The sequence below is a fragment of the Dicentrarchus labrax genome, unplaced genomic scaffold, assembly GCF_905237075.1.
Source record: "Dicentrarchus labrax unplaced genomic scaffold, dlabrax2021, whole genome shotgun sequence".
Taxonomy (NCBI): domain Eukaryota; kingdom Metazoa; phylum Chordata; class Actinopteri; family Moronidae; genus Dicentrarchus; species Dicentrarchus labrax.
Window position 1 is genome coordinate 2,963,718 of NW_026136721.1, and position 26,905 is coordinate 2,990,622.

At 41.9% G+C, this 26,905-nt stretch overlaps 2 protein-coding genes across 6 annotated transcripts in view; both read left to right on the top strand.

The window, feature by feature from the left end:
* Positions 1-507: 507 nt before the first annotated feature.
* arhgap19 (Rho GTPase activating protein 19) lies at positions 508-10,371 on the top strand. Of its 5 annotated transcripts, none has more exons than XM_051385378.1 (12): positions 508-587; positions 3,170-3,444; positions 3,580-3,660; positions 3,970-4,179; positions 4,523-4,749; positions 5,189-5,275; positions 5,456-5,521; positions 5,658-5,864; positions 5,982-6,089; positions 6,591-6,704; positions 6,954-7,055; positions 7,134-10,371. In XM_051385378.1, exons 1-12 carry the CDS (start codon positions 544-546, stop codon positions 7,170-7,172), a joined length of 1,560 nt encoding a protein of 519 aa, XP_051241338.1. In that variant the 5' UTR covers positions 508-543; the 3' UTR covers positions 7,173-10,371. The 5 variants fall into 5 exon arrangements, with proteins under 5 accessions (XP_051241338.1, XP_051241339.1, XP_051241336.1 ...); XM_051385379.1 differs by having other exon boundaries at positions 7,158-10,371; XM_051385376.1 differs by having other exon boundaries at positions 7,259-10,371.
* A 3,356-nt stretch (positions 10,372-13,727) lies between these two features.
* Positions 13,728-26,905, top strand: part of LOC127354814 (slit homolog 1 protein-like) — a 64,625-nt gene continuing 51,447 nt past the window's right edge. The window contains exons 1-2 of the mRNA XM_051385050.1: positions 13,728-14,706; positions 26,640-26,711. Coding sequence (XP_051241010.1) covers positions 14,462-14,706; positions 26,640-26,711 — 317 coding nt within the window. The 5' untranslated portion in view covers positions 13,728-14,461. The remainder of the gene's footprint in view (positions 14,707-26,639; positions 26,712-26,905) is intronic.

A 26,905-nucleotide genomic window follows, 5' to 3' on the forward strand; every position in this document is an offset into this window, starting at 1 on the left:
ACCTTCTTACAGGGAAGTTGTTCTTCATCCCTTCTCAAGACAAGAACTGGCCTAATTCCTTCCTCTAAGAATAAAGCTTCTGAAGAAAAGTGTGTGAAAGAGAGAGAGAGAGACATAGAAACAGTGTGGCCCTCATCACTGTCAGCAAAACCTCTGTATCATGCAATTATGGCTTAAAACCCTCATCCCCAAACTTAAAATTGATTTGCAAACATGTGTATGCTACATAATGTCCATGTATTAAGTCTGTGTTGTACATTCTGCGTTGCAATTGCACCACTGCTACATTTTGTCTTCCCTTTTTCTCCAATAAAAGAGAGATAAAATGATGAAGGAAGATGTACAAGATGGACTCAAATTCTCTTATTATTTAGCATACAGATGTTGTTTTCCTCTTCACACAGCTACTGAATTCAAACCGACCAATCACAGCGAGGTACATGCAAATCAGAGCCCGCACGCCCCGCCCACACACGTCAAACAACCAATGGTTGTCGAGGTGGGCGGGGCCTGGAGGATAACAGCGGAGGATTCAAACTGAACATGGCTGCGGGTAAAGATGTCGATGAAAACACACACAACAGAAGGTAACTTACCGACGAACTGAGACTGACATTGACGTTGTTTTTTTTAAAATACTGTTTACGTCGACGCAGAGGTAGCGTTACTCACCGGCTGGAGCTCAACGTTAGAGATTTGAAACAGGTAAACACGCGTTGAGGAGACCGACTGACAAGGACTGTCACTTTAGCAACCGTTAGCTGACGTTAGCTGCTTAAAAGACGGCTTTTATTTTGAAAAATAAGTTACAACTTTACTTGGGATTACTCGCATGCAACGTTAGCACTGTCAGCTGTAGAGTTATATGTGTTTGGTCGAACTACACATGAGTTAGGCAGGTTAAATCAAATGTAGGTGAGCTAGTTGTGTTTAGCTCACATTGGGTTAGTGTCTGCTGCTCCTCCTCCTCCTCTTCTTCACCTGCAAACCTTTTTGTGCATGTGTGAACAATATCAGTAGCCATGCAACACATCCTGCCTTTTGATAAGGTAAGATAGACTTTATTGATCCCACACTGGGGAGTTAGATGTACATTATATACAGCTTTTTATAGACATCAGCAGCAGGTAGTGGCATGGTGTAAAAACACATAATCACACATATACAGCAGTTTAGTTGAGAGAAATATAGGCATGCATATACAGTACAAGTCTAATATTAATGATAAGTGTTTAATAAATTCTATTACTGGTATTAAATAGTGCAGAAAGATGTTTTGTTTAGCTCATAATGTTAAAGCTTTGTTGAAACGGTGAGAGACGTAGAGGCAACTCTGGTAAATGTGAGGTTGTATATGGTAAATACATAGAAAGGGGGGTGAAGATGGGGTTAAACCTATATACTGTCAATGGGTTGAACTCTGTTTATACAGCAGCTTTCATACAAACTGCTTCACATAAACTGAAAAACAACACATGAGAACAAAAATGAATAACGATAGATACAAATTTGCACTGTTCAATATAAATACAGTAGAAACAATAAAATGTAAAACATCCTAAATATTAAAGTATAAAATAAACCATTAGGGAGACAAATAAGGTAAAAACTAGTGATTAAAACCTAAAAACTAAAACTATAAGACTATAACTTTAGTGCAAAGTAAAAGCCAGATTAAGAAGATGAGGTTTTTAATTTCCTTTTTAAAAATACTTTGAGAGCTCGCCACTCTAATATCCAGAGGCAGCGAGTTAAATCAAAAGGCACTCTCACTGGTGCTCTTATGGGACACATTGGGAACATTTTAAAGATAGGCGGTGACAGACCTTTTTAGTAAAATGAAAAAGTCTCGTATGGATGAAGAAGCAAGGTCATTTAAAGCTTTGTAAACAAGTAAAATAACTTTAAAATCAATTCTTAAAGGGGCACTACAACGATTTTACACATTCTGTTCAGTTTACTTGTTAAGAGGAGTACTGCAGCCTGTTGTACAGTATAATGTCTTATGTGGCTCCCGAGGGAGCTTTCCTAAAGTCTGAGAAAATGATAGTGACAATAGGAATTTAAAGATGTATCGTGAGACAGTTTAATCGCGATACAAATATGTGATCAGATTCACTTTTACAAAGAAAAGGAAATATGTATACCTCACGAATAACAAAAGTTTCTGTAATTTTATCAAGAAAATATAAGAAAAAAAAATATTTTGTAGGTTTTTGTCTGATAAATTAAGCAGTCTTTTTCAATCATTTGTCTTCAGTCTCATTCAGGGTTATATCAGCTTTTGCTGTTACACTGTCAATGTGTACATTCAGTGTGTCCATCGCCTTATTATTGCATTAGGACATTATATGTATATCTTGTGTAGGCACATTATAATTGGTAGTCGTGTTGCTTTTTAGCATATATACAACAAAGATCCCTAATCAATAAGGTCCACTAGTTGTTGAAGCACATACAAATTACCATACTACAGCAATTAGACTTAGACCTCTCTTTATTGATCCCTTTGGGATGACTCCCTCAAGGAAATTGGATTTCCAGCAGCTTACAAAACACTTATAGAAAATAAAAGAGGTATAAAAAGATACAGTATAAGATAAACAATAAACTGTTAGATAAATATAGAAAGTAGAGATAAGAATAAAATCAAATAAAATGGATGTAGAGAACTGTATAGAGGATAAATATAGATAAATAAAGATAAATATATAGGACTGTATATGGCATGGTGTTATTATACAGTGGATAAATGACATTAGCAGAAATTAGCACTTAGTGGATTAAGTTATTGCACAAAAAAAAGAATGCATGTATGAGTAGATTGTTATTGCACACTGAGTGGCTATCACTCCTTCCCTTCTGTCCTCTTTACCCTATTTCCTCCTCCCCCCGAGTGAGGAGTTGTAGAGTATGATGGCATGAGGGACAAAGGAGTTCTTGAGTCTGTTGGTCCTGCACTTGGGAAGGAGCAGCCTTCCACTGAACAGGCTCCTCTGGTTGCTGATGACGGTGTGCAGGGGGTGGATGGCATTGTCAATAATGTCCAGCAGTTTGTCCAGTGTCCTCTCTGCCATCGTCACCGCCAATTGTCAGCTTCTAAGACTTAGACTGTGGTTTGTGCCGAATCATAACCTGTCTCTATCTCCCATACTGTCTCCCCCCTCAGAGGTACAGTGTGCAGTATGGTGATCAATCATGAGGAATCACCGGGGGGCTCTCGTGCTGGCCGACCACCAGTCATCTTCAACCCGGACTTTTTTGTGGAGAAACTCCGCCACGAGAACTCTGATGTTTTCCTGGAGCTGGTGCTTAGTAACATCACTCGCCTTATCGATCTTCCTGGGACCGAGTTTGCACAGCTCCTTGGTGAGGAGAACCCTAAGACCCCAACGGGTGGAAACGGAGGCTTCTTTCGCTCTTTCAACTTCCTCAAACGCAAAGGTTAGAAGTCCCTGCATACATCGATATTCACAGCATTCGTAAGACCGGAATCTGTCATGTCTTTCCTGTCTGTGTTGCAGAAATGGAAGAGACGTTCTCATATCGCTTATCTCATCTCTCCTGATACTTTTACAGATAAAGGCGTTGTGTTTGGAACCCCGCTGACGGAGAGCTGCATTGCCCAGATCTACCAGCTCATTGAGTACCTCACCAAAAGTGAGTCATTTAAATAAAACACAGATTCCTTAATCACAGTTGGCTTTTATCACTGTGGCTTTGAGAAGCTTGCTGAAAAAAACCCAACAACAATAAAAGTGTGTGTGTGTGTGTGTGTGTGTGGGGGGGGGGGGGGGGGGGGTGTGTGTGTGTGGGGGGGGGCGGTTGATATGAAATCCTGTTTGATGGAGTGTTTGTCCTAATTAGCTAAGATTATAAAAGAGCACATTCCAAGAAAGAGTGAGCATAATGAAAAAATGGTAAAACACGTTTTTACTTGCGTGTATCCACCTGCTCTCACGCACTCAGATCTGCACGTGGAGGGTCTGTTTCGGGTGCCGGGGAACAGCGTTCGGCAGCAGACCCTGAAGGAGCTCCTTAACAGCGGGGCCGATGTCGACCTGGAGTCTGGAGACTTTCACCCCAACGACGTGGCCACGTTGCTCAAGACTTTCTTGGGAGAGCTGCCCGAGCCTCTGCTCACACACAGACACTTCCACGCCCACCTTAAGATAGCTGGTATGAAAACGCACACCAACAAATTCTGTTGTCATTTATGTTCTCATTTTAGAGCTAACACTGGATGATACAAACATTTACAAACTTGAGTGTTTTGTCATGCTTTAGCCAAACTTTTACAGAAGCCGCAGTGTTTGCTAGACATTTTATTCTAAACATTTTTAAAAGCAGGACCCCTGAAATGTATCAGCCAAGATTTAAATGCAGATTCCACCTTTTTAAAAGCCTTTTTTGAAGTACAAGAGGAGGACTTGGAATTGCTTAACAGAAGTAGGAGTAAATCTAAATTGAGCAAGTAAATCTATTCGTGACCTTACTTCATACATCCGTGTCCCACTTCCAGATATGACTCTGTTTGACGAACACGGCAACAAGACTGCGATACCTAACAAAGAGCGTCAAATAGAGGCCCTGCAGCTTCTCTTCCTGCTGTTACCTCAGGCCAACCGCTCCCTGCTCAAACTGCTTCTGGACCTGCTCTACCACACCGCCAAGCAGCAGGACAAGAACAAGATGTCCGCCTTCAACCTGGCTCTCATGTTTGCCCCGCACGTCGTCTGGCCCAGACACGTAAGATTTGTAGTTTTGAAATACTTAATAAGGGTTTCAAGGACCAGGACCGAAAACAATTATAGATCAAGACTGCTCAATTTGGAAGCACAGTTGTTTACCACAATTATTCATCCACCTTTAGAGAAATTTCCTTTGAACTGCCACATACTTAGACATTATCCCTAAATCCACTAGTGTGTAAAATTTGATAAAAACTATTTTTTAAACTCTGCTCTGGCAGGCAGAAAACATGTAGCAACAACAAGGAACTACAGATGCTTTATTAAGAAAAAGAAATACAGATACAACACATCTATTTCTAGCTGTTGATGGAACTGAATGTTTAAGTAAGATTATTTTTCAATGTTTCTGTTTCATAGTGGAACAGGTCAAAAATGTCTGAATGCAGTTTTAAGTGACAAAATGTTTTCCTGACTCCTGTTCTGTCCTGCTCCAGATGACAGCCGGTGACCTGAAAGACAATCTGAAGAAACTGAACAACAGCATGGCCTTCCTCATCAAACACTCGCAGAAACTCTTCAGGGTGATTATTGACCTCACACACAATCAAACAGTTAGAAATGAACCTTGGTTAGTTATTCGATACGGAGACAAAGTCTGGAAAAACGTGAGAATCAGACACAGAAACAAGTTGGGCTCTAAAACATAATATGTGACTGGTGTAAAGGATGATCTGTGGATGAGTGACTGTGTGTTTGTTTAGGCTCCAGTCTACCTGCGGGATTATGCCAGGGTGCATTTCACTGGGACCAAGGCTCTGCAGATCAAGGTTAGCGGAGGGAATCCACATTCAAACACTATCTTTCCAACATGAACACACCTCAGAATGCGTCAGTGTTTTTTATTATTTTAAACCTCACACTGTTTCCATTTAAAGTATTATGGATTGTCCTCTCTTCACTCAGGATGATCTGGAGCTGCTGGCGGCGAGCAGCTCTCCTGCTCAGCGCAGAGCGTTGCCCCTGAAGAGGACGGCTGTCCTGGGCCCCAGCTCCCAGGAGCAGTGCCAATCACCGTCTCAACAATACACAGAAGAGGCTCTGAAGGAGCTCTTCAGACACGTCCACCACAACATGCCGGACTCCGCCAAGAAGAAGAAACTCGTCCGACAGGTTCACTTTTTTTACTGTCAAAACATTAAATGTAGAAACTGATGAACATCCCAAAGGAAACTCTTTCTGTTTCAGGGTTTGTGTGTTAAATGTCTTAACTATTTTTCCTATGTGCAGTTAGTTAAGCAGACAACCTCAGGGACACCTACAAAAGAGAACCAGCAGGCCCCCCCAGCTCCCGGCAAGAAACATCCCCGTTCCCGCTCCTTTGGTGGCCTCATCAAGGTACTGAACAATCCTGGAACGTCATAGTGAGGAGCAGAACAAGACCCTGACCATTTCCATATTCCACTTTCTTTAACCTAAAGAGCATGAAAGCAAGACGGTGTTGTGTCCCTATAACTCACAGTAAAAGCTCAAATCACCAATACAAACATACCAGTTCAAAAGTGGCGTCATTAAGATTCCTAATCAAATGCTCTCTGGATACTTCCAACAGGGGGTCTGACTCTGTGAACTGTGATAATGATTTTCTCCAGTTAGACATAATCATCCAGCGAATTAAACTAATCAAATCCAAATGAAAGTAAAGCTCATTTGTCAGAATAATACTGTGCAGTTCCTCTTGTTGGGTGTGTCAGCAGTTAGAAAGGTGTTTAATATCTTTGAACATGTAGAATTCCTGTGATGTCTCGTTGGTAAACAGGAGGATTTTTGCTGGCAAATTCTGACTTGTCACTGAAACTTAACTAACTTGTTTTTCCCCACCTGATGTCGCGATAACAGCGCAGAGCTCGTGGTGAGCAGCTGACAGCAGAGAGGCGGGTTAGGCACATCTCCCCCGATGCTGTCACCAGGACAGGAAGAAAACCTGGTAAAGAGAACGTCATCCTGCAGGCGGTGAGCCTTTCTCCTTTTCTACTCTTTACCACAGTTAGGCTGAGAATATCTAAAGCACTTCTTGTACCATGTGTTCATAGGGACTACACATTTTTGTCAGCTTCGTATTATCTTTGTTTTCTTTCTCTGTTAGAAGAAAAGTAAATATGAGTCAATCTGCCACAAATTCTGCAGGTTTCAATTTCATCTCGCTATCAAAAATACTAACATTATTGTGTTGTTGTTGTTGTTGTGTGTTTGTGTGGGCAGGTTAACAGCCCATTAAACGGTCCTGTGCTGGGGAAGGCGGGGCTGGTAGTAAAAAACCCAGACTTTGCTTTCAGTAAGGACAAAGCTCTGAAGGTCTCCAAGGTATGACACAGTTTCCCTCTGGTCAGACACTGTCCAGCCGATGTGTAAAAACAGGCTTTTACCCTGCAGTATTCATAGTTCTGTAAATTCTCTTTTTCCAAGCAAACCAGGGCATGAAAACTGAATCTACACTGGCTCAGAAGTAACTATCATCCATCCATCCATCCATCCACCTCTTTTTCTCCCCTCCATTCGTCTCTCAGCAGGACTCTCCCTCCGTGGCCAGGATGTGTTTCTCTCCCGCTCAGCAGATGTCAGTTTAAAACCCGACAACTCCTCCTCATCTCGGACAGGACTCGGGCAGTATTATTGTTACTATTCCTCTTGTTTGTCATCCTGTTGTCATCGTAGTGAGTCTGTTTTAACTGTGACTAATATATAGCAGCCTAAGTCTGGTCGCAACAGCCAAACCAAAGCCAGGAACTCTTCTCTTCACTGCCGGACATTCATCTAGAGTTGCTTCAATGGGATGCAATTAATCTACTTTCAATAGTATAAAACAGTTATGACCTCAGTTATAAGTGTGATATCTGATGACAGATTTATACTTCCAGAAATACTTTTAAAAAAATCCTTTCAGCTCCCTTCAATGATTTTACTTCTTTTAGCATTCAGATAACAGAATAGTGGACGATTCACAATTCAGTAAAGAAATAACATGAATATGAATGAATATTAGATTATTGGTCAGCCACACTTTTAACTGAATATAAGACATTTAGTTTATGAGAAATAGAATTCTTTGATTCTATTTTTTCAAATGTTTATACCACATAATCAAGTTTTATTTGGGAATCTTTCTGTTATCAGAGTAGGTTTGTATCTGGCTCATTTCTAATTAAGTGAGACTTTTTATTCCTTTTTTTGAGATGGGATTGCATGTTGATCTGATCAATAATCAGTCATAATAACTTTATATATAATAACCTCAATATTACCATGCCAGAAAGATCATGTCTTAAAATGTTCTAAACTATTCACACATAAGCATTAAAGCTCCTCACAGTGCACGGCGCACTGTTTCTGAGTAAAGCCTTTATTAGCTCTACGTGAATGAACAGTATGCAGGGTCTTTGCTTTGGTTCGGCTTCTCTGCCTCAGATTACACCAGTTATCACTTGAAACTCGTTTTTATTAGCTACTGTATCAGAATCTATGACCACTAGCAGGCTGAGCTAACTCTGCTGTAGAGTGTAGAATATGTATACATGTTGTACAGTGTGTGTGTGTGTGTGTGTGTGTGTGTGTGTGTTGGGTTTTTGGTACGATATGTTGTAACTCTTTGGTTACTGGATGATGATTTGTCGGTATGGTGCTGCAGATGCAGAATCGGTGAGCAGGTCACTTTATTTTTCAAACGTTTCCTCCCGGAATGAAACCCAGGATTTAATTCATGATCACCTTTTTATTCCTCTTACAGGCTCGTTAATTCTGAAAACAGTGACTGTTCGTGAATCTGTCAAATATGAAATGTTACGTTCTCATGGGACTTTATTTTTTAAAAACATTTTACTTATTTTTTTAAACTTTTTCTTCAGCTGCATGATGGAAGGTCCATTTGTTTTACTTATATGGAAAGTGGTTGAGAGATTGGTTACATTGATGGTTTCACCGAAAGTGTTTTTTGTATGAGTTTCCTCTGGTTGAAAGGAGCAGTGATCTGTTACAGTCAGGTCCTCTCTTCTTAACATGGTGTGTGTTGGGTTTCTGAGGAGCACTGTGTTAGGAAGACGATGAGTAAAGTAAGAGAGGAACTTGGTTGGACATCAGACGGTGTCGCCTGTTTCAGCACATTATGCTAAAACACAAGCCTGTTACAGTTATTAATGTTGAACTGAATGTGTGCCATCCCAATTGTTAATTTAAACGGCTAATATGAAAATTATTATAGGATAATTGTGAATCAGATCCATATGAATCTTACAGAGAAGGAGTAAACAATGGCAGTTTTTAATTCTTGATAATTTCCTTTAACTGCTGGTATGTTAAAATACATATTCCTCATGTGATATTCTACAATTCAAACAACACGGCTGCGTTGTCGGTTTATTGTTTGCAGAAACTAAAAACGTTACCTAATGTCTTTAAATATCTGGGATTATTTTTCATGTGCAGCTCTCCGTTCCTCCAGCTTTACTCTTCGTGGCTCGGCTTAACTGACTGTCTGCTCGCTTTGTTGAGTAGTGAGTACAGATGCACCAGTTCCAGATTTTCAGCACTGGGGACTAAATTTTCCTCGATGGAGATGCTCTGCCCTGCTCGGGACCCCTCGGCAGGAGAGACGCTCCATGACATGAGCCTGAACCCGAACTGGCTCTGTATTGATTTGTTTTTGTAGAATTTGAAAATGATGATGGAGAAATCTTCCTGTCCATGTGTTAGGAATCTGTTATTGGTGCATCCTGTTTTTGAAAGTGTTGTGGATGTTGAAATGAGCGGTTTGTTGAAAGTGATTGAACATGACCTGACATGCCAGGTGCAGATGGACACTAAAAGACCTTTCTTCTTCTTCTTCGTTTTACAGTGTATTGTAATATTGTGCAATGGTCTACCTGTTGGTCAGTTTAAAATGAACCAGACTGAATTCATCCCCTTTTGAAACTGAATTGGGATTCTGTGTTTTTTGTTTTGTTTTTCTCTTCTCATGACTTCTCCCTATCCTTTCAGCTCTCTATAGACTGCAGTTTTACAGGAGAGAGCTGAATTGGATTCTGTTGTATTTATTGACTACTGATGGAAACAAATGTCTTATGTGGATGGAATTTATAAACCAGATTTTAGGTACTTATTTTGTTGTTGCTTTCCCCTTTTTCCAATTATACTTGAGCCACCCAGATGCGAGCAGTTACATTCTGTGAAATACTGTTTTATGTTTGAAACACAAAAAGCCTCTCAGAGCCTGTTTGAAGTCTGTCAGTGTTTTTCTCTTTACGTAAATGTGAAACATTTAGTTACTGATCTCTGCATGCTGTACATGGTCGCTGATGAGTTCCTCCGTACGCTGTCGGAACAGCAGGGTTGGGGCCTTTTTAAAGTTCACCTGAATGGTTACTTGCACCGTATCTCTCTGTTGAATGAGGGTCAGTGTGGAGGAACATCACTTTTAAGTTTTATTAAGTTAAAGGTGATCGATCTCTCATTTGTCCACGTGTCATGATGAACTCATCAGTGACTGTTGTACCTTCTGGTTTAAACTGTGGTAACCTTTTGTTTTTTTTTGTATTTTAGTGTAAAATAAGTTAACCCTGTACATTGGATTCCTTGGCGAACCGTCCGCTTTGGATTAAAACCTTTTTATGTTTCCTACAAAAAAAAATGTTGTGTTTGAATTCATTTTTCAATGTTCCTCTGTCGTTCCACTGCAGTAGACAGTTAATGAGGAATTAACTGCCCATCAGCAACCGTACACTGGAACAGATTGCACCTGAGACGAGGCTTTACATCAACGCGGTGCTTCTGTTTGCCCACTAGAGGGGGTTATCGGATAAACATGGAGGTGTAACTCTGAGGGAAAATATCACGAAGGCCAAGTCTGTGTTGTTAGTTTGTTGACTGTATAATATACTACTAATACTAATAGTTTGTTGTGTTATACAAGCCCTCAAGAGCCATTATCAGTTTTATATCAGTTAAACTGTAGCTGGGCTTTTAAACATTTTATTTCTTTATCTATTGAGTAAGTATAAGATAAGATGTACCTTTAATGATCCCCGTAGTACAATAAGATATCACAAAATAAGAATATTATAAAATATAATATAAGAAAAGTATATACACTATATGTAATATGCAAGTAAAAATGGTGTGCAAATATTTGAGCAGCTTTGACTAAAAAACTAAACGACGTGCAACTTAAATAAATAAAGCTCCAAACCTACTTCTGCTTAAAAAAAGGCAGAACAATGATGGTGAGCAAGGTTTTAGTTAATGAACTATACCCAACTATAACAACGTTGAAATGAAATCTGATTTGACAGGTTCCTTGATTAGACCTGGGCATTCGGTGTCCCCCTGCAGTGAAAGCTATTTTAAAGGGCCAGTGTGTAGTGTCTACAGTCAGTGTTTGGTTCGTCCGTTCTCGGTGGAAACATGGTTCAACATGATGAAAGGCCACCAGCGGCGTCTGGGGATAACAACAACTCATTCTATGAGAACAAAAGCACAACAATTCTTATTTACAGGTGATTGTACACTAATGAAAACATAGCTATGAATATTATATTCCATTCCAGCCAATAGATCCTCCTCACTGTTACACACTGGACCTTTTAATGCTTTTATTCAGGTCAAATCTGTTGCTTCATAAAACATATTTCTGATTGAAGCTGATATTATAAAAGAGTAACTGCACTTCAGACTTATTGCTTCCCTCATAGTATAATGCAGAAAATATACTGTATATTTTGGTAAAACTAAAATGCTGATGTGGTTTTACACTAAAAGAACATTTGGAGGTAAACCTTTATGAGTCAGATAGGGACATTAAACAACCAGTGTGAAGGATTCAGTGGCATCTAGCAGGGACGTTGCAGATTGCTGTTCTTGTTAAGATCAATGAAGTTCTATTTCAGAATCAGAATCAGAAATACTTTATTGATCGGGGGGTGGGGCTGGATGTGTCTGTGACGGTTGCTCAAGGTGCTCACACAATGTTTAAGAATAGAAATAATAATTATATTACAATATCAGCAGCGGTCTAAAAACCACTACTCTCTCAGGTGAGACGATGAAAAGCAGCAAATTGTCACAATGGAGAATCTTAACCTAGGTAATGGATGGTGTATTTGATATCAAATGGATCAATCGACTGATCGTTGTAGCTGTTTGTTTAAATTAATATTAATGAGTAAATTAAGATGTCATGCTAGTACATTATAATACTATCCCTCTCACCTGCACTAAATACAGATGGAGGTGTGAATATTGCTTTGTATCGTAATAGTCACATCAGGAGGGCAGTTGTCATCCATTCAATCTGGTGTTTTAAATGATCAGATTAACCACATTGTGTGTATTTATTGGCACTGCTAATGCTGTCGAACACAAGTCTTCTCCCGTCAGTGGGATTAGAAGTTTCTGTGCCAAATAATGTGAAACGCGGGGACTTTTCTGGAGGCTTTGTGAATTGATGCGTTTGAGACAAAAGCATCTGTTCCGTCCTTCCAGAAATCAATTCAGACGCGTCTGGAGTAAAAGCCCCCCATCCTCCCCACCCACCCCTGCCTCAGAAAGCTATTATGGCCCCAGAAATAAGGGGGTCCTCCCCCCCGGAGATGTCAACATCTCGTCCCTCCCTTTGTTGCAGATTATCGCCGAATGAGTCATTCAATTCAGCTGCAGACGGGCTCTGCCTGTGGCCAATTTGTTTTCCATCACTTCTGAAGAGCGGCTGGTTAAATTAACCCGTCATACTGAGTCTGCAGGGAGAAGACAAAGTGAGGCCACGGGCAATAATCACTCATGTATGGTGGTAAATAAAAAGCTGGGTAAACTCTGCCCTCCGGTTGCTCATCGTCATACTGCAAACAAACGCCAAACCCAATCTGTTACTCAGAGAAAATCAAATTATGCCCCACCTAACCTCATCATATATTGTACAAGTCACTGAGGATGTAGTGATGGATATGACGGTGGCCACAAACAAAACAAAAAGATCAAAGAAACAAAGAGTCCATCGTTGATTTTCGCCTTTTTCCGTCTTGCAAAGAACCTTGAACACCCTGATGTATCAGACAGCCGGAAGGTTCGTAGATTTAGTCGGGTTCAGTTTCTTAAATTGGATTATTTGCTGCTTTTCTCCGTTTTATATCGATGTGAGTTAAATATCTTTGGATTATTGGTTCACTTGAAGGTATCTCTTTGAGCTCTGGCGATATGGGGTAGTCAGTTTTCATTATTTTCTGACAATGTATGTCTTAACCAGTAATGGATTCATTGAAAACAAACCTCACAGATGTAGAAATAAAACATTGTTTCTTGTTGCAGCTTATAGTTTTCGTTTTTTTGTCCCCCAAAAAAGGCAGAGAAGCGTTTTGGTGACAGATTTAGGTTTGGTGGCTTTACCCTCCATCCTCCTGATTCAGATTTTTTTCCTTTCCTTTCCTTTCCTTTCCTTTCCTTGGTAATATGGCAATCACAAAAGCTGAAACCAGCGTTTCTCTGGAGATTAAAACTCAGCCAGGCTCCATTTGAATTTCAGAGCCTTGCCAGTGAATTCATAAAAGACTTCTGAGTAAGCTCTGTGGCAGCCTATGGCATTCCAGTTATGCCAGTCTCACAAGAAACCCCCCCCACCCCACCCCACCCCACCCCACCCCAACCAACCCAAGTTCCTGCAGCCCGGTGTGCTGAGCTGTGGCAAAAAAATATGATCACATCTAACACACAGCAGCTCCCCTGCTTCTTTCCTTTCACATTCACTGATGTTTCTCTCCACAAATTGTTTCTCCTTCTCTGCCCTCACATTCTCACTGGAGCTTCCCTGTCGGATGCTTCAGTGTGATCACGATTTCCTCTCCTTTCCTCTCTCCCTCTCTCTCTCTCTCTCTCTCTCTCTCTTCTCATCATGTCCATGCAGCCTTGGGCTCTTTTCTTCCCCCTAGGGAGGAGAGCGCATGTGGGCGAGAGAGACAGACAGATAAAGGGAGAGGGAATGAGAGAGAGAAAAAGGCTGCCGTCACTGGAGGTGGCGGCTCCCGCTACTGCTGTCACTGAATAGATGTGAGTTCACTCTGGGTGCTGCTGTGTGTGTATGTGTGTGTGTGTGTACATGTATGTGTGTGACTGGGGGGGTGGCGTGGGAGGAGTCTCTGTGCTGTTATTTGTAAAGGCTTTTGATAGATGATTGCTCTCTGTGTGTGTGTGTGAGATAGAGGGAGTGAGGGAGTCCCCCCCTTTCTTTTTTTTCTAGTGGCTCACTGTTCAGTGCACAATGACTCAATGAAAAGTGGAGGGGAGAGGCAAACACACTGTACGGCTGCACAGGAGAGAGAGAGAGAGAGAGAGAGAGAGAGAGAGAGAGAGAGAGCAGAGAACACACAGGAGAGTAGAAGAAGAGAAGCCAATTGGAGGGAGCTCTAAAGCCGGGGACAAGAAGAAGAAGAAGAAGAGGATATACTTGTCTTATTTGCCCTCCTCTCTTGCTCACTCTGAAAGGCCACTTTGGGATCAAGTGGCAGCTGTTCAGTCTGAGCTGAACTTCACCTGGCTGTGCTGCTGTCTGTCTCAGCCTCCTCAAGCTTTTTACCCATTGCACCCTCGCACTACAGCGTTCTCATCCACTTTTGGAAGAGGTTGTAGTGGTGTCGCTGGTGGTGGTCAGTCCTGCCCGGGAGAAGGAAGGTAAAGGAAGGGATAGGATCTGTCGGCTGTTTCTGCAGTGTGGTGGAGTGCTGCAGGAGAGCAGGATGCCTGCTGGGAGAAGCGGGGATGGAGCTGGGTCAGGAGGCTGCGGGATGGCGGCGGCCCCAGGCCGGGCTTTTCGGTCTGGGCTGCGGAAGATGCTGGCGTGGGGCGTCCTGGTGCTGGTGGCAGGATGGGGAGGTGTGGATGCGTGCCCCACTCCCTGCAACTGCCTGGGGAACACGGTGGACTGCCATGGCCTGGGGATCCACTCCGTACCCAAAAACATTCCCAGGGGCACTGAGAGGCTGTGAGTAGTCATACACCGACCACGTGTGTATTCATATTTTTCTATACTTCCGAGGGCCAAATAATCACAGATGGATAGATGAGGGGAATCCTTCAAAGTGACGGCATGTTGCTGCTCTTCACTGCAAGGAGCAATCTGGACCAGGGTTTAGGTTTACAGGGTAGGGTATGAAGGTCCTCACAAGTATAGTCAAACATATATGCATTTATTTGTCTCACACACAAGTTTTACACACATCCTGCCTATACAGTTGGAAAAAGAGAAAGGTGTGGGATGTGTGTGTGTGTGTGTGTGTGTGTGTGTGTGTGTGTGTGTGTGTGTGTGTCATTCCCGGTTTGTTGCAGTGTCTCTTCTCTCGTGCTCCTTCCAGCTCTCGTTACCAGTCGTCTGTTTAACTTCATATCACACACACAAGCATGCACGTACACACACACACACACACACACACACACACACACACACACACACACACACATTTTGACTCTCCACCTGACTCCCAGGATTCAGAATGCTGGTCTGCGGCATCGTTGCTCTTTCCTGCAATCTTTTCTTTTCTTATTCCATTCTCTGTATCTTGTTTCAGATCATACAGTGTAACTGCACAAGGTTCAGAAAAGTCTAATACAATCTTGTTTTATTGGTGCATGTTGTTCCTCTTAAGTTGCTACTCTGCTTGTAATACATGTACATTTTTAAAGTAAAATGGAGAAAAAATTAAGAAAGTGTGCTTCTGATGTACCTGACTACACAATGTATTGTGTGTTACATTTATCTGTGCATCCAATTGAGACCATCAGATCACCAGAGAGGGAACCAAGCTATCACTGACAACATTCAGAGGTCTGATTCGTCTTTACACTGTGGTTCTACATTCAAAAGGTTGATGGCATCATTTTAAAGTTCAAATATTAAGCTAGCTGACAACTACACACTGTATTCTGAGACACTGCAGACCTACATTTTCATGCCTCTTTGAGGAATGACACATGTCGCTGTAATTAAGTCAGATTTTCTAACTTTGAAAGACCGTCATGGCTGCCCTACTGATCTAATTTTGATGAGACTTCCAGGAATGATACATCTTGTCACTGACTGGCACACTGAAACAAGCGCTTGGATCATATTAGCACATGTACCAGCTGTTATTTCCAACCTACTTTGACTGTTTCTGGTTCAGTTGGTGGTTTCCTATATTTCCCAGAGTGCCCAGAGAAGTGGTGTGAACAAACCAAATTTTCCAGTTAAAAAAAGGTGATGGTCATACCTCTCCTCTCAAAAAGCTTTTGATAATGTTGCTGCACTGCCTTCTGGTCCGCTGATAATACCGTTGGTGGCTTAATTGGTCTCTCTGCCTGTTCTGCACAAACACTCTCCTTGCATGAATGTTGGTGTAAATTGGCATTTCTAGAAATGATCCCGGTGCTATAAAGCTGAGTGAAAAATCAGGTCTTATGTCATCGTTTAACCGTTTATCGGTAAACTATGGCGAATATCTTTGACCAGTTACGCATGTTGGTCTATAGGTTGATTTGTATACACACTCCGCTGTACCGCATTAAGAACAAGCACCTGGCTGCCAGGTCTGAGGATGGCTCCAGCCAAAGATCACATAGCTGCCATCCGGGGTCCAATACGCTTCCTGTCGTATCGTTAGAGGGAGCGGGATTCAAAGAGCTAATGTTTGATCGGTACCTATGTCATTCCATCAAGAGCTACTGTCTGTAACTTAAACACATTGGAAAACATTTTGAGGAGAGGAAGGATGAGCTAAAAGTCGAGCTAGCCCTGGCCACCAATTACAGGACAGTGACAGTTCTCACTAATGCCAGCTTCATTACAACTAACTTGGTGTCACTTAGTTAATGCTGACTGGGCGGTCCAGTGTGGTCCTCACTCAGAGCCTCTTTGTCCGGCACACATCGGACAACCTCGCACAGGTTTGCACAGGTCATTTTGTGTATTTTCTTTAAAATGAACCGCTCATTCAAAAGCCAAATTAATCAGAAGTGACATCCCTAATAAGGTGGTGACATCAGGTCAGCTATGTACCGTTTTTGCAAGTTATTCACAAAATAATGAAGATGCACCCATAAATGCAAGGTACGTGACAGGTTCACCTTTAGAAACTCTGATCTTCTAACCTAAAAAAAATACCTGAAGAACATTACAGTGTAGACTGTGCATATATAAAGAAGGTAAACACTGTTTCTGTTTCTGTCCCTCTCTATATATACTGTATATACTGTATGTACTGTATGGGGCTCTCAGTACAGAGTGAACATGTATGTGTTTGTACATGGTAAGTGTGTGTGTGTTTATTTCAGGTTCTAGAGTGCCTGTGTGTGAATAATTGATGATTGTCAGGGGTGCCAGCAGAGATACATTATCCTTCCTCCTCTCTGGTTTACTGTAGCGTGGAGGATGTTTTCCCCTCTGAAGCTGATAGCTTTATGATCGGGGATGAGGGCTTGGGCCCCCTGGTCAAAGAGAAATGGCCTGGAAAAAGCTCTGAGCCTGCAGACCCACTTGCCTGTTTGTCATTTTCCATTGCTGAGATGGTTCCTCTGCTAAAGGTTTTCTTCTTGCTGTACTGAGTAACAGTAACTGTCAGAGGAGAAACTGAAAAACACTTGTTTGAGCATCTATTGTGTCACCTGCAGACTTTTGTCTTATTGGCATAAATGAGGGCACAGTTTCAGTCAAAAGGTGTAATTTGCGTTATGAAAGTTAAAACTAATTCATAACATTTGACACTTTACTGGCCCGATCCAACAGAATGAGTTCAGACCAGCAACAGACAAAAATTAGCGTCGACAGCAATTTGTCATTTTATCACAAAGACAACTGATTCTGCGATCAGTCGAGGCCCAAATGGAAAGACTTGAATGCTGGAATTGTATCGCCTTCTCGCTTCCAGTTTGACAACGGTAACTGTTCAGACGACACTGTTGGTGACATTCATGATCCTGGAAGTCTGTCACTGTCCCCTCCTGCTGGTTCACCTTTGAGCATCACACAGGTCGTTAAAAACCACAAGGAAGGATCGGGCTTTGGTTCATCGTATGGTCTTACATGTCTCTGAGGAAATCATGGCAGTAATGCTGGTCGCCTTGATCAGATTAACAGTTGACCAAAGTGAAGGACATACTGTACATGTTGTATCGACCCGGCGTTATTATTGGATCACACGTGTTTTTGGCTATATTGGTACAAAACACAAAAAATAACGAAATAAACTAATAAATACCTGAGTGCATTCTTTAAAAGTTACATTTGTTCCCAAATTAGTAAAAACAACAATTTCTGGGTTTTCCATTTCTGCACATTGTACAAACAAATGTGACCGTTTTGGATGGTATCTGATATCTGTACTTGACAAACAGAAATGAAATTGATATTGATCTGGATGGATGGCGGTTTCTTTAAGAATTCAGTGTACATTTTTATTGATATACAAATCACAGTTTGCTGAAAGTGATTGTTAACTGATCGCCGAGTGAAACAGCCGCGACGTCATCTTCAACACGTCACAAACAGAAAGATGCAGGATGTCCGGTGTCGACGATTCTCTCAAACCAGTTGCTGGTCTGCTGTGTTTCAACTCCACCGTTTAGTACTAGCGAGGTGATACCAAATAAAGTATTAGCTGCTGTTTTTTTCCAATGGAAAACCAAAAAAGAACAGTTCCAAGTCTAGCTGAGCTGTACCATGCAGTGGAAATGGGGAAATATATTCAGGCATGTTTGGTTTTAGTCATGGTCATGAAAATTGAAAAATCACTTTTAAAAAACTGAACAGCAGCGTGTCTGTCCAGAATCAATGTCTCGTCATCTGAATAATCTATGGTAGTTTTCCAACAGACAATTTCTTTGGCAGAAAATAGAAAAAAACTCAGAGTGAGATCTGTGAACTCTCCAGAGTAACAGAGACATTGCCTCTGGAAAGACGGTTTGCTGTTCTTTCAGTGCTTTGACAACCACAGTTCTATTTAACCCCATTGTATTGGGATGACCTCAGGAATTTCAGTCATCTCAAAACCTCCATATGTATTTTTGTGATTTGTGTGAACTGCCCCTTAAAAAAACAACACCTTCACAAGAGAATGACCATTTGCTCCGTGCATGTAAACACAGCCGGTGTGTCCTCCTGAAACCTTTCCTCTTCCCAGAGCTCTAGCGGTCGACCATCCTGCAGACTCAGACAGGCCATGCCCTGCAGTGGAGAGGAGTAACTCATTAAACAGCTATTTGTCAAAGGGCTTGTCGCCCAATTAGCATGTAAAGTGATCTGAGTGTGTGTGTGTCAGCTGGACAGCGAGCCACTGGAGGAGAGAGAGTTCATGGTGTGTGTGTGTGTGTGTGTGTGTGTGTGTGTGTGTGTGTGTGTGTGTGTGTGTGTGTGTACAGTATTCCCTGGGAGACAGGCGGCAATAAGAGGGTCATTTATCAAGGTGACTGCTCCAGCCAAACTAAACACCCCCTCCTCGTTGGATTGTCATGGCAACGCTGAAAAATGGATGCCCCTCTGGGCCCTGATGAGCATAGTTATTTGAGCTGAGAAAAGAGGAAAGTATGTGAGAAAGACAGAGAGAGAGAATGTCTGTGAATACGCTTTAGTGTTAGAAAAGGATGGATTTAGAATTTAAGTGTTACCTTTTTTACTTTTAGTGGAGATCTTTTGAGAAAAGAAGATCAGTTTAAGCTGGTTTTTCACTCAGATGTTCCCACTCATCAAAAACGTCGTAATATTTCCTGCTCCAGTAACCCAAGTTTAGAGTGCTGTAGACGCTCTTTCAACAAGGGCAGCTTGGTATAAATATCCCAAAAATGGAGAGCTGTTGATAATGCATAGTGTGCATAATAAGTATAAGTAAAAAATCAGCCAAACAAAACTTTGCTGCAGGTATCTCAAATGGACAGAGTTTGACACTGAAGGAACGAACCCAACGCAAAACCAGGAAGAGGGAATCTTTAAACAAATCCAAAGGACAGAGAGTGTGAGAAAGTGCAGGTCAGGGTCTGTGTCAGACTCTGTTTCATCTTTGTGTATCTGATAGAGAGAGGGAGACTTTAGTGTGTGTGTGTGTGTGTGCCAATATGTGTAGCTGCTAGTGAGGCAACTAATTGAGTGTGAGTAGGATTAGCGGGAGAAAAGCGGGAAACTGAGGTGCCAAATGCACATTTGGACACTACACACACACACACACTGCATATAATACTTGTTTTTGTCTTTTATTGTTTTGACTTAATTGACTTAACTTTTTGTAGTTCCTTCCAGTGTGATTAATACAAATTAACAGTTTTTCTAAGCTCAACTTTTATCTTCTTCTATATATGTTCTTCTGAGTTCAACCACACAGTGAGAAGAACAAACCAAACTGCTGCAGTTATTATGCACTGCAGCATCTTCAGCTGTGACAAACTGAAGTGCAGAAGTATAACTGAGCTCTTCATTTAACTCAGTTATTTAATTCAATTACTGTCGAGAACTGTAAGCGCTGAGGAATCTTGGCCTCTCCGGTGATGACAGCCTCGTACAGTTGACAGACCACACTGTGAACATTTTTCATTGGAGACTTGGAAACTGGCCACAGCGAGGTCTGTGGATTGTCCTGAAGAACATGGGGGCATTGCTCCTGGAAAGACTTGCTGTTGTTCAATTTTAAATGTAGATTTTCAGTGCTTTGAGCAACACAAACTAAATTACATTCACCTCCATGTTTCGGGATCAGTAACCGAAACTTTGAGTGTCCTAGATACCACTAAGTGTAAGTGGGTAAGGGTATTAATAAGTATAATCATTTTTAATATCTGTAAGTTGAACAGTGGCTAGATTCTTTCAGTAGCACCAGTCCTTCCCTCTCTGTCTCTCTCCCATACCCACTGATACACACAAACACCTTGTTTCTTAGCTTTATTACCACTGCCACCTCAGCTTCTCCCTCTGTCTCTCTCTGTCCATCTCTTATAATTGTCTTATCATTTCCCCTGCAGCCCCTCAGCGGGAAAGATGCCGTTAATGAAGTGTCATTAGACCTGAATGTGTGTGTGTGTGTTCGCTAATATTAGTCACATCCACTGCGCCGCATCTCGGGAGAAAGACGGGTTGAGGAGAACGAGCAGAAGGAGGAGGAACTGGGAGGAAGAGTTGTTAAAGGCTGTCAGGGGAAGAGGAGGAAGTGGGGAGGTGAACAAGAAGGGGGAGAAAGAGGGGAAGGATGATAATATGAAAGAGGTGTTATGAAGGGGAGGAGGAGGAAGGATCTGCAGTGCAGTCTTGTGTTGATATTTCACACAGTATATTTTAGTTTTAATTTATCATTAAAAGCTGCTTGGAAATAGTATCTTTCTTTCCTGTTCAGGAAATGAGTTTGTTCTGATCAGCAGAATATTTGCTGCCACTCTTTGGTTCATTTACCAAGTATCTGGGTGGGATATTGGTCATGGTCAGACATTGGTCCAAATAAAGCACTCCAGGGCTGGTTGGAAAAGTCCAGAGAAACCTTCTGCTCAGCAACATCTTGTACTGATTGCTCTGTTCTCATATGACCAAACAAAGACAGAAACCGACCCAGGGTTGCACAAAATTGCTCTGAATCTGTATTAAAAAGAGGTTCATGGGAAGTGTTTGGAGCTGTTACCGTAGTCCTTTACTTTGGTTTGTTTGACCTGGTGGGAATACTGCCATTTTAATACTGCTTTTCACTAGATATTGATACAAAATCCTGACAGTGTGTTTGGGATCATGGATCAGTTTGCTTCGGCCACAACTGCAGTGAGGTTTGTCCGGACTGAATGTAATCCAAACCAACTACAGAAACAGGGTTTTTAGATGTGACCCGTTACATGGACCTGGGCTGTAACTCACAAACTCACTCAGTACACCCCCAAAGTAAGAAAAGCTGCAGTTTGGACCTGCGGATGACACATTACTATCTACGGACAATGAGCCTTGTGTATTAATTGTTCGTACGCACGGATTTGATCTTAAATTCATAAGCCAATACGCACAAAAGCCAACTTGTGTTTTGTGCTGATTTTAAATGTCTACACTTCGACGATCAGGTTACAGAGGCTGATTCTTTAAAATCTGTGTGCCGTTCTGGAGCCAGATGTGCATCAGCGTACCATCTCCAAATCCGTTCTTCTTCCTCAACAGAAAACAATTCTATTCAGTCAACATCCAAATAACATGTGACACACAGAATTACATCTAGTGCACAACCTGGCTGCACCGGACTGCAGAACCCTCCAAAACCACCCCAACAGAGAAACCTCTCCAAAGATGGGTCCAATGTGCTCATTCATGTCTGTTGAAAAGTTTAACTGTCAAATATCAAGTGGGTTGTTGGTTTTGGTGGTTGGTCCGAGGTTTCTGCCTCTTAAAACTGAAAGTTTTTCCTTGCCGCCCTCACCAAGTGCTTGCTCATGGTGGGAACTGTTGGGTCTCTGTAAATCATTTTATAATGAGTACGGTCTAGACCTGCTGTATTTAAAAAGTGTCCTGAGATAACTTTTGTTATGAATTGGTGCTATACAGATAAAACTGAATTTAATTGAATTGGTTTTGTGTACAGCCCTCATATAGATTTATTTGGCTCTTTCCAAATTCTAAGTGAATATATCCTGGCTCCATAAATTGGAGCTAAACTCACACGCACTTGAATTTGATTTGTTTTCTATCTCTACACTCTGTTCAAGCTGCTTCTTTTGTTGAGGTCCATCCACTGTAACCAGACAGGGTGGATCTAACAAAACTAATTTTGCAGGGAAATTTATCGTACTTTCCACCATAGTACGATTTGTGTTGAATTGCATTGCTGTAGAGTAAATAGGCGATGGAGCAGAAAGGCGTTGGGTTTCTTTGTTTATTCAGACAAGTTGAGACTGTATTATCGCTCTGTTTGTCTCTCGCTCTTCAAAGTGTGTGGTGGTGTGGGAAGGAGGATTTTGTTTATGCTCGTATGTATCTTGATACTCCAGTGGTCCAAGCATCCTGCACAGACGTTCCATTGATTAGCAGATTAAAATGAGCCGTTTGCATCGATTGACCGCATGCGTGCTCGGATCTCTCTTACTGAACTCTGTGTGTTCATGTACGTTTTTTAAGGGTTTTTAAAAAGAAGATATGGATGGTAGCTTTTGATGATGGCCAATGTTTTGTGCTGATATTGGATGTCTTTATATTTTTTCTTTATATATGTTTATTGGGGTTTTTTTTTTTATTGATTTTATGGCTCATGGCCGCCCCATGTACCAAGGGCTCAGCCTTTGTACAATGGGCGGCAGCTCTACCAGGTGAGCTACCAGGGCGCCCCATATTTGACCAGTTTTAAGACATGTTTCCTATTGGATCTTCACTGGCTGTACAAATAGTAAATGGACTGCACTTATATAACACCTTTGTTGTTCTACGACCACTCAAAGTGCTTTACACTACATGTCAGCATTCACCCATTCACACACACCGATGCCACAGCCTTCGGGAGCTATTTGGGGTTCAGTATCTTGGCCAAGGACACTTAGACATGCGCACTGCAGGGAGCCGGGGGTCGATTAACAGATGACTCGCTTAACCTCTAAGCCACAGACACCTTGGATGTTGCTTGATTTGACTGACCTCTTAATTGATGGGATTGTTTTTATAAATGTGGAACCCATCATACCCCAGCAGAATACAGGGATATTCATATAGATGGGATGATTTAGGTGTACTGTCCACCTCTCTCCAGGGTTGTGAATGCTATTGTTGGAAATGTTTCAAATACTAGTGCCAAGATTATTATCTTACTATTATTATAATACTTTTAGTTTGAGGACTACAATGATGATTTCTCTACAAAACCCTGCTTTGCTCATCATCAGTATGTAAAATATATCAAAACATTAATGTTTAATCCTGTCACGGTTTTTAGATCAGAAAATGTTTTACAAGTAAACAAGAATTTGATCGAGCATTCGTTGCCATCGAACCAAAAGTATTGAGGTTTGATACCCAGCTGTACATAAGGTTCAGTGCTTCTTCTCACTGTATGTCTTTTATCAGTGTTCCTTCTCTCTGCCCACACCACGTATCTCATCAGCTTCCTCAGTCGCCCCCCCCCTCCTGCTCTCCCTCCATGTCAGTTCTAACAGTGGAGAGCAGAGCTGAGCGGATCAACTGCCTCACTGCCCACTGAGGCTGTGATTGTGTGTGTGTGTGTGTGTGTGTGTGTGAGACGCGTTCTGCTTTAATGAGCTATTGTTTGGCGGAGTCGCCACTCGAGGGGAGTCTGTCGCTCAGCTGACCCCTGACCCCGCCATGCTGCACAAAACTCAATTAACCACGCTTCATCAGGGCTGTACTCGTGTTCCTCTCCTCCCTCGTGTCTCTTTCAACAAAGATAAATCTGATCACCATTCGGCTGATGTTTTCAGACTCTGTGTGTTCCTGAGCACTCATACACACTCTGAAAGTGTGTGACAATATGGTCATCATTCGCTGTACATCTCTCTCCCCCCTGGTGCTTGTTTTGCTTGTGCGGTCTAACTGTCGGGGTAATTTCACACACATCCAGCAAGTGATTCTGGACCCCCCGCCGTGACCCGTCTCCATCAATCCTTCCCTCCCTCCGTCCCAGCCAATCCCCTGCTTCTGCTTTTCCCCGCAGTCTCTCAGACTACCTCCTCCTCCGTCGTTTTAACTCTAGTGCAGCAGTCTGCCTAACCAGCTTGTGTGACATTGCACAGAACAAGGCAATTACTCCATGGAGAGTTTTGTTTCCTTATTTCTTTGAGCAGCTACGAGAACCAAAGCAAAACCGACTGCTATGACTTTCTACAAGGTTCATGTCAACACTGACCTCAATAACATGCATCCACTGACAATCCATCACAGAGGAGGCCGAAATTGTGACGGCACCAATTTCACTGTAGAGAAGAAAGGAAACATTTGGAACTCTACAGTGAGAGAAGGGTCCTCAGTGAGATGGTGCGGATGGCATGTTTAAAAACCGTCATTTTCATTGGGATTTCGTCTTTAATATTCTAGTTAGTGCGCGACACAGAAGTCACAGTTCCGTTTATACCCCAGTTTAGGTGACCTGACTGTGCCAGATGATCTGAAGCACAGAACCATCTGGACAGTCATCATTGGAAACTGGAAAAGGGCAGACACTTTCATACAATACTTGGCAGCTGATTGGATGAACCATTCATCTATCACCGTCTATCACGGGCAAACTACAACCAATCAGATCAATGAACCGTATAACATAGTCAAACTCTTACAGTCAGGAGAACTAAAATTCTTTTTTTGTAGAGAAACTACACTGGGAAGATATGGAAAATTATTCTGAATCTGAGAGCAAAATGACTTTTTTAATGCAATGCAGAGTTCATTTTCTATTATGGATATTGTATATTTGTCTCTTTTTCTTCTTTGCCAGGTTGTTGTCTTTGCATTCCCATTAGTGAAGTGCAGATCCGGTTCACACACCCAAACCACAACATCCACTCTCCCTCTTTTATACGGGACAAGGTCACACTCTACTCCACCCTTTACAGTAGTACAGCAACATGACACTCCACACACACACACACAAACACACACATATACACACATACAGGTACGAGCGCAGGGTTCAGTTTACCTCTCCTTCCACAAAGCCTCGTGGGAAGAGTGACATCACCCCTTCTCTTTCTTCGCAGCTGTCCATCAAAGTAGACAATGAGGTCATAGGGTTAAACCCCTCCCGCCAGGAGCAGCCCCTACCACAGTGTTGGATAGAGTGCCAGCCTAAGTACAATATCACATAACACACTGACAACAGTTTATACCTAAACTGTGTGTGTGTATACAAAATGGCTGGAAACTCAGTCATTTCTTTGAAGCTTCCACCTCGAGTGAGCTGGAATGAGTACAGCAGAGGAGGATGTCAGTCGAGGAGGAACCTGATACTCTTGTCAAACAGTAGCTGTTTCATCTTGGAAGGAATCTCATACTGTACGTCTGAACAAACGTCTGGCAGAAACAGTTTCCTCGGTTTTCTTGCTACTTCAAGCTGACGTTAGCGGATTTCCAGAAAAAAAAATGCAGATTGTCCTCAAAGTGAACCCCACTGAAAATACTTTCTTTACTGCGAACTGCGGGACTTCAAAGAGAACAAACAACGTGCTGTACAGTAGAGATATTTTTACTGTGTAAATCATAGGAAGTGTCCTCGAGGAAAAGCGTAAGAACCCGACTTTCAAGAGCGCTCTGGCTCTGTAAGAAACTAGCAGAAAGTGAGTTCCAGTGGAGCTCAATCTTCTGGCTTAGTAACACTAATCAGGACAGACGTGCACTTTTTGGCCGCAGCGGCTGATAAATCATAAAGATACCTCATCATCAAATCTTTGGAGTAAATGGGAGTTTGATGATGATGTCTGATAACGTGAATACAACCATCCACACATGCTACCACTTCATAGTTGGCCAGTAACATATTGTAAACAGTGAGAGAACAGTGGGTCGTACGTACGGCGGTACGGCAGCTGGGATGTCCAAATCAAGGAAGCAAATGTGATTTTTCTTGCTGCTTTTTTAAGAGGTGTATTCTGATGATTTGACTTCAGGGTGCTGCCATTGTGTGTTACCCTAAAGGACAGCCGCACACCGAGGTTTTGTGTTATTTATGTAGATGTCATACACAGTACTGCTGCAGTGTAACCAATGTAGGACAATCTCTACAGTTTGTGGTAGCAAATTTTAAAAACAGTATCTTCTATTCTCAATAAAATCATTTTAAATCACATAACATATGAACATATCTGAAGTGGTGAGTCTTAACATTTCTTTGTTCCCTGTTGTCTTGTACATCACCTCATTGATTATTGGAATGTGCTGATCTTGACGTCTTTCCTCAGTTTGCTTCCTCTGTTCTCTAAACTGCTGTTGTCCTGTTTGTTTTTCAGTGATCTGAACGGAAACAACCTGACAGTCATCAGCAAGACAGACTTCTCTGGACTCAAACACCTCAGAGTCCTGTAAGTCACAGCCACCTGTAATGTTTGCACATTCTCACTGTAGATATCACTGTTATTCAGAGCCACTTTGTTTTTCAATTCAGTAATGACCAGTTTTTTGCTGTTGATTATACTCAGAAACATTTCTGTAAAGACGACAGCTTGTACGTATTCTGCAGAGTCTCTTTCCCACATCTCTTTGCTAGTTTTGGGTC

Coding starts and splice junctions, on each gene's coding strand:
- arhgap19 (XM_051385376.1), top strand. CDS start 544: ATGGCTGCGGGTAAAGATGTCGATGAAAACACACACAACAGAAG. Junction 3,445..3,579: donor CAACTTCCTCAAACGCAAAG/GTTAGAAGTCCC, acceptor ATACTTTTACAG/ATAAAGGCGTTGTGTTTGGA. Junction 3,661..3,969: donor CATTGAGTACCTCACCAAAA/GTGAGTCATTTA, acceptor TCACGCACTCAG/ATCTGCACGTGGAGGGTCTG.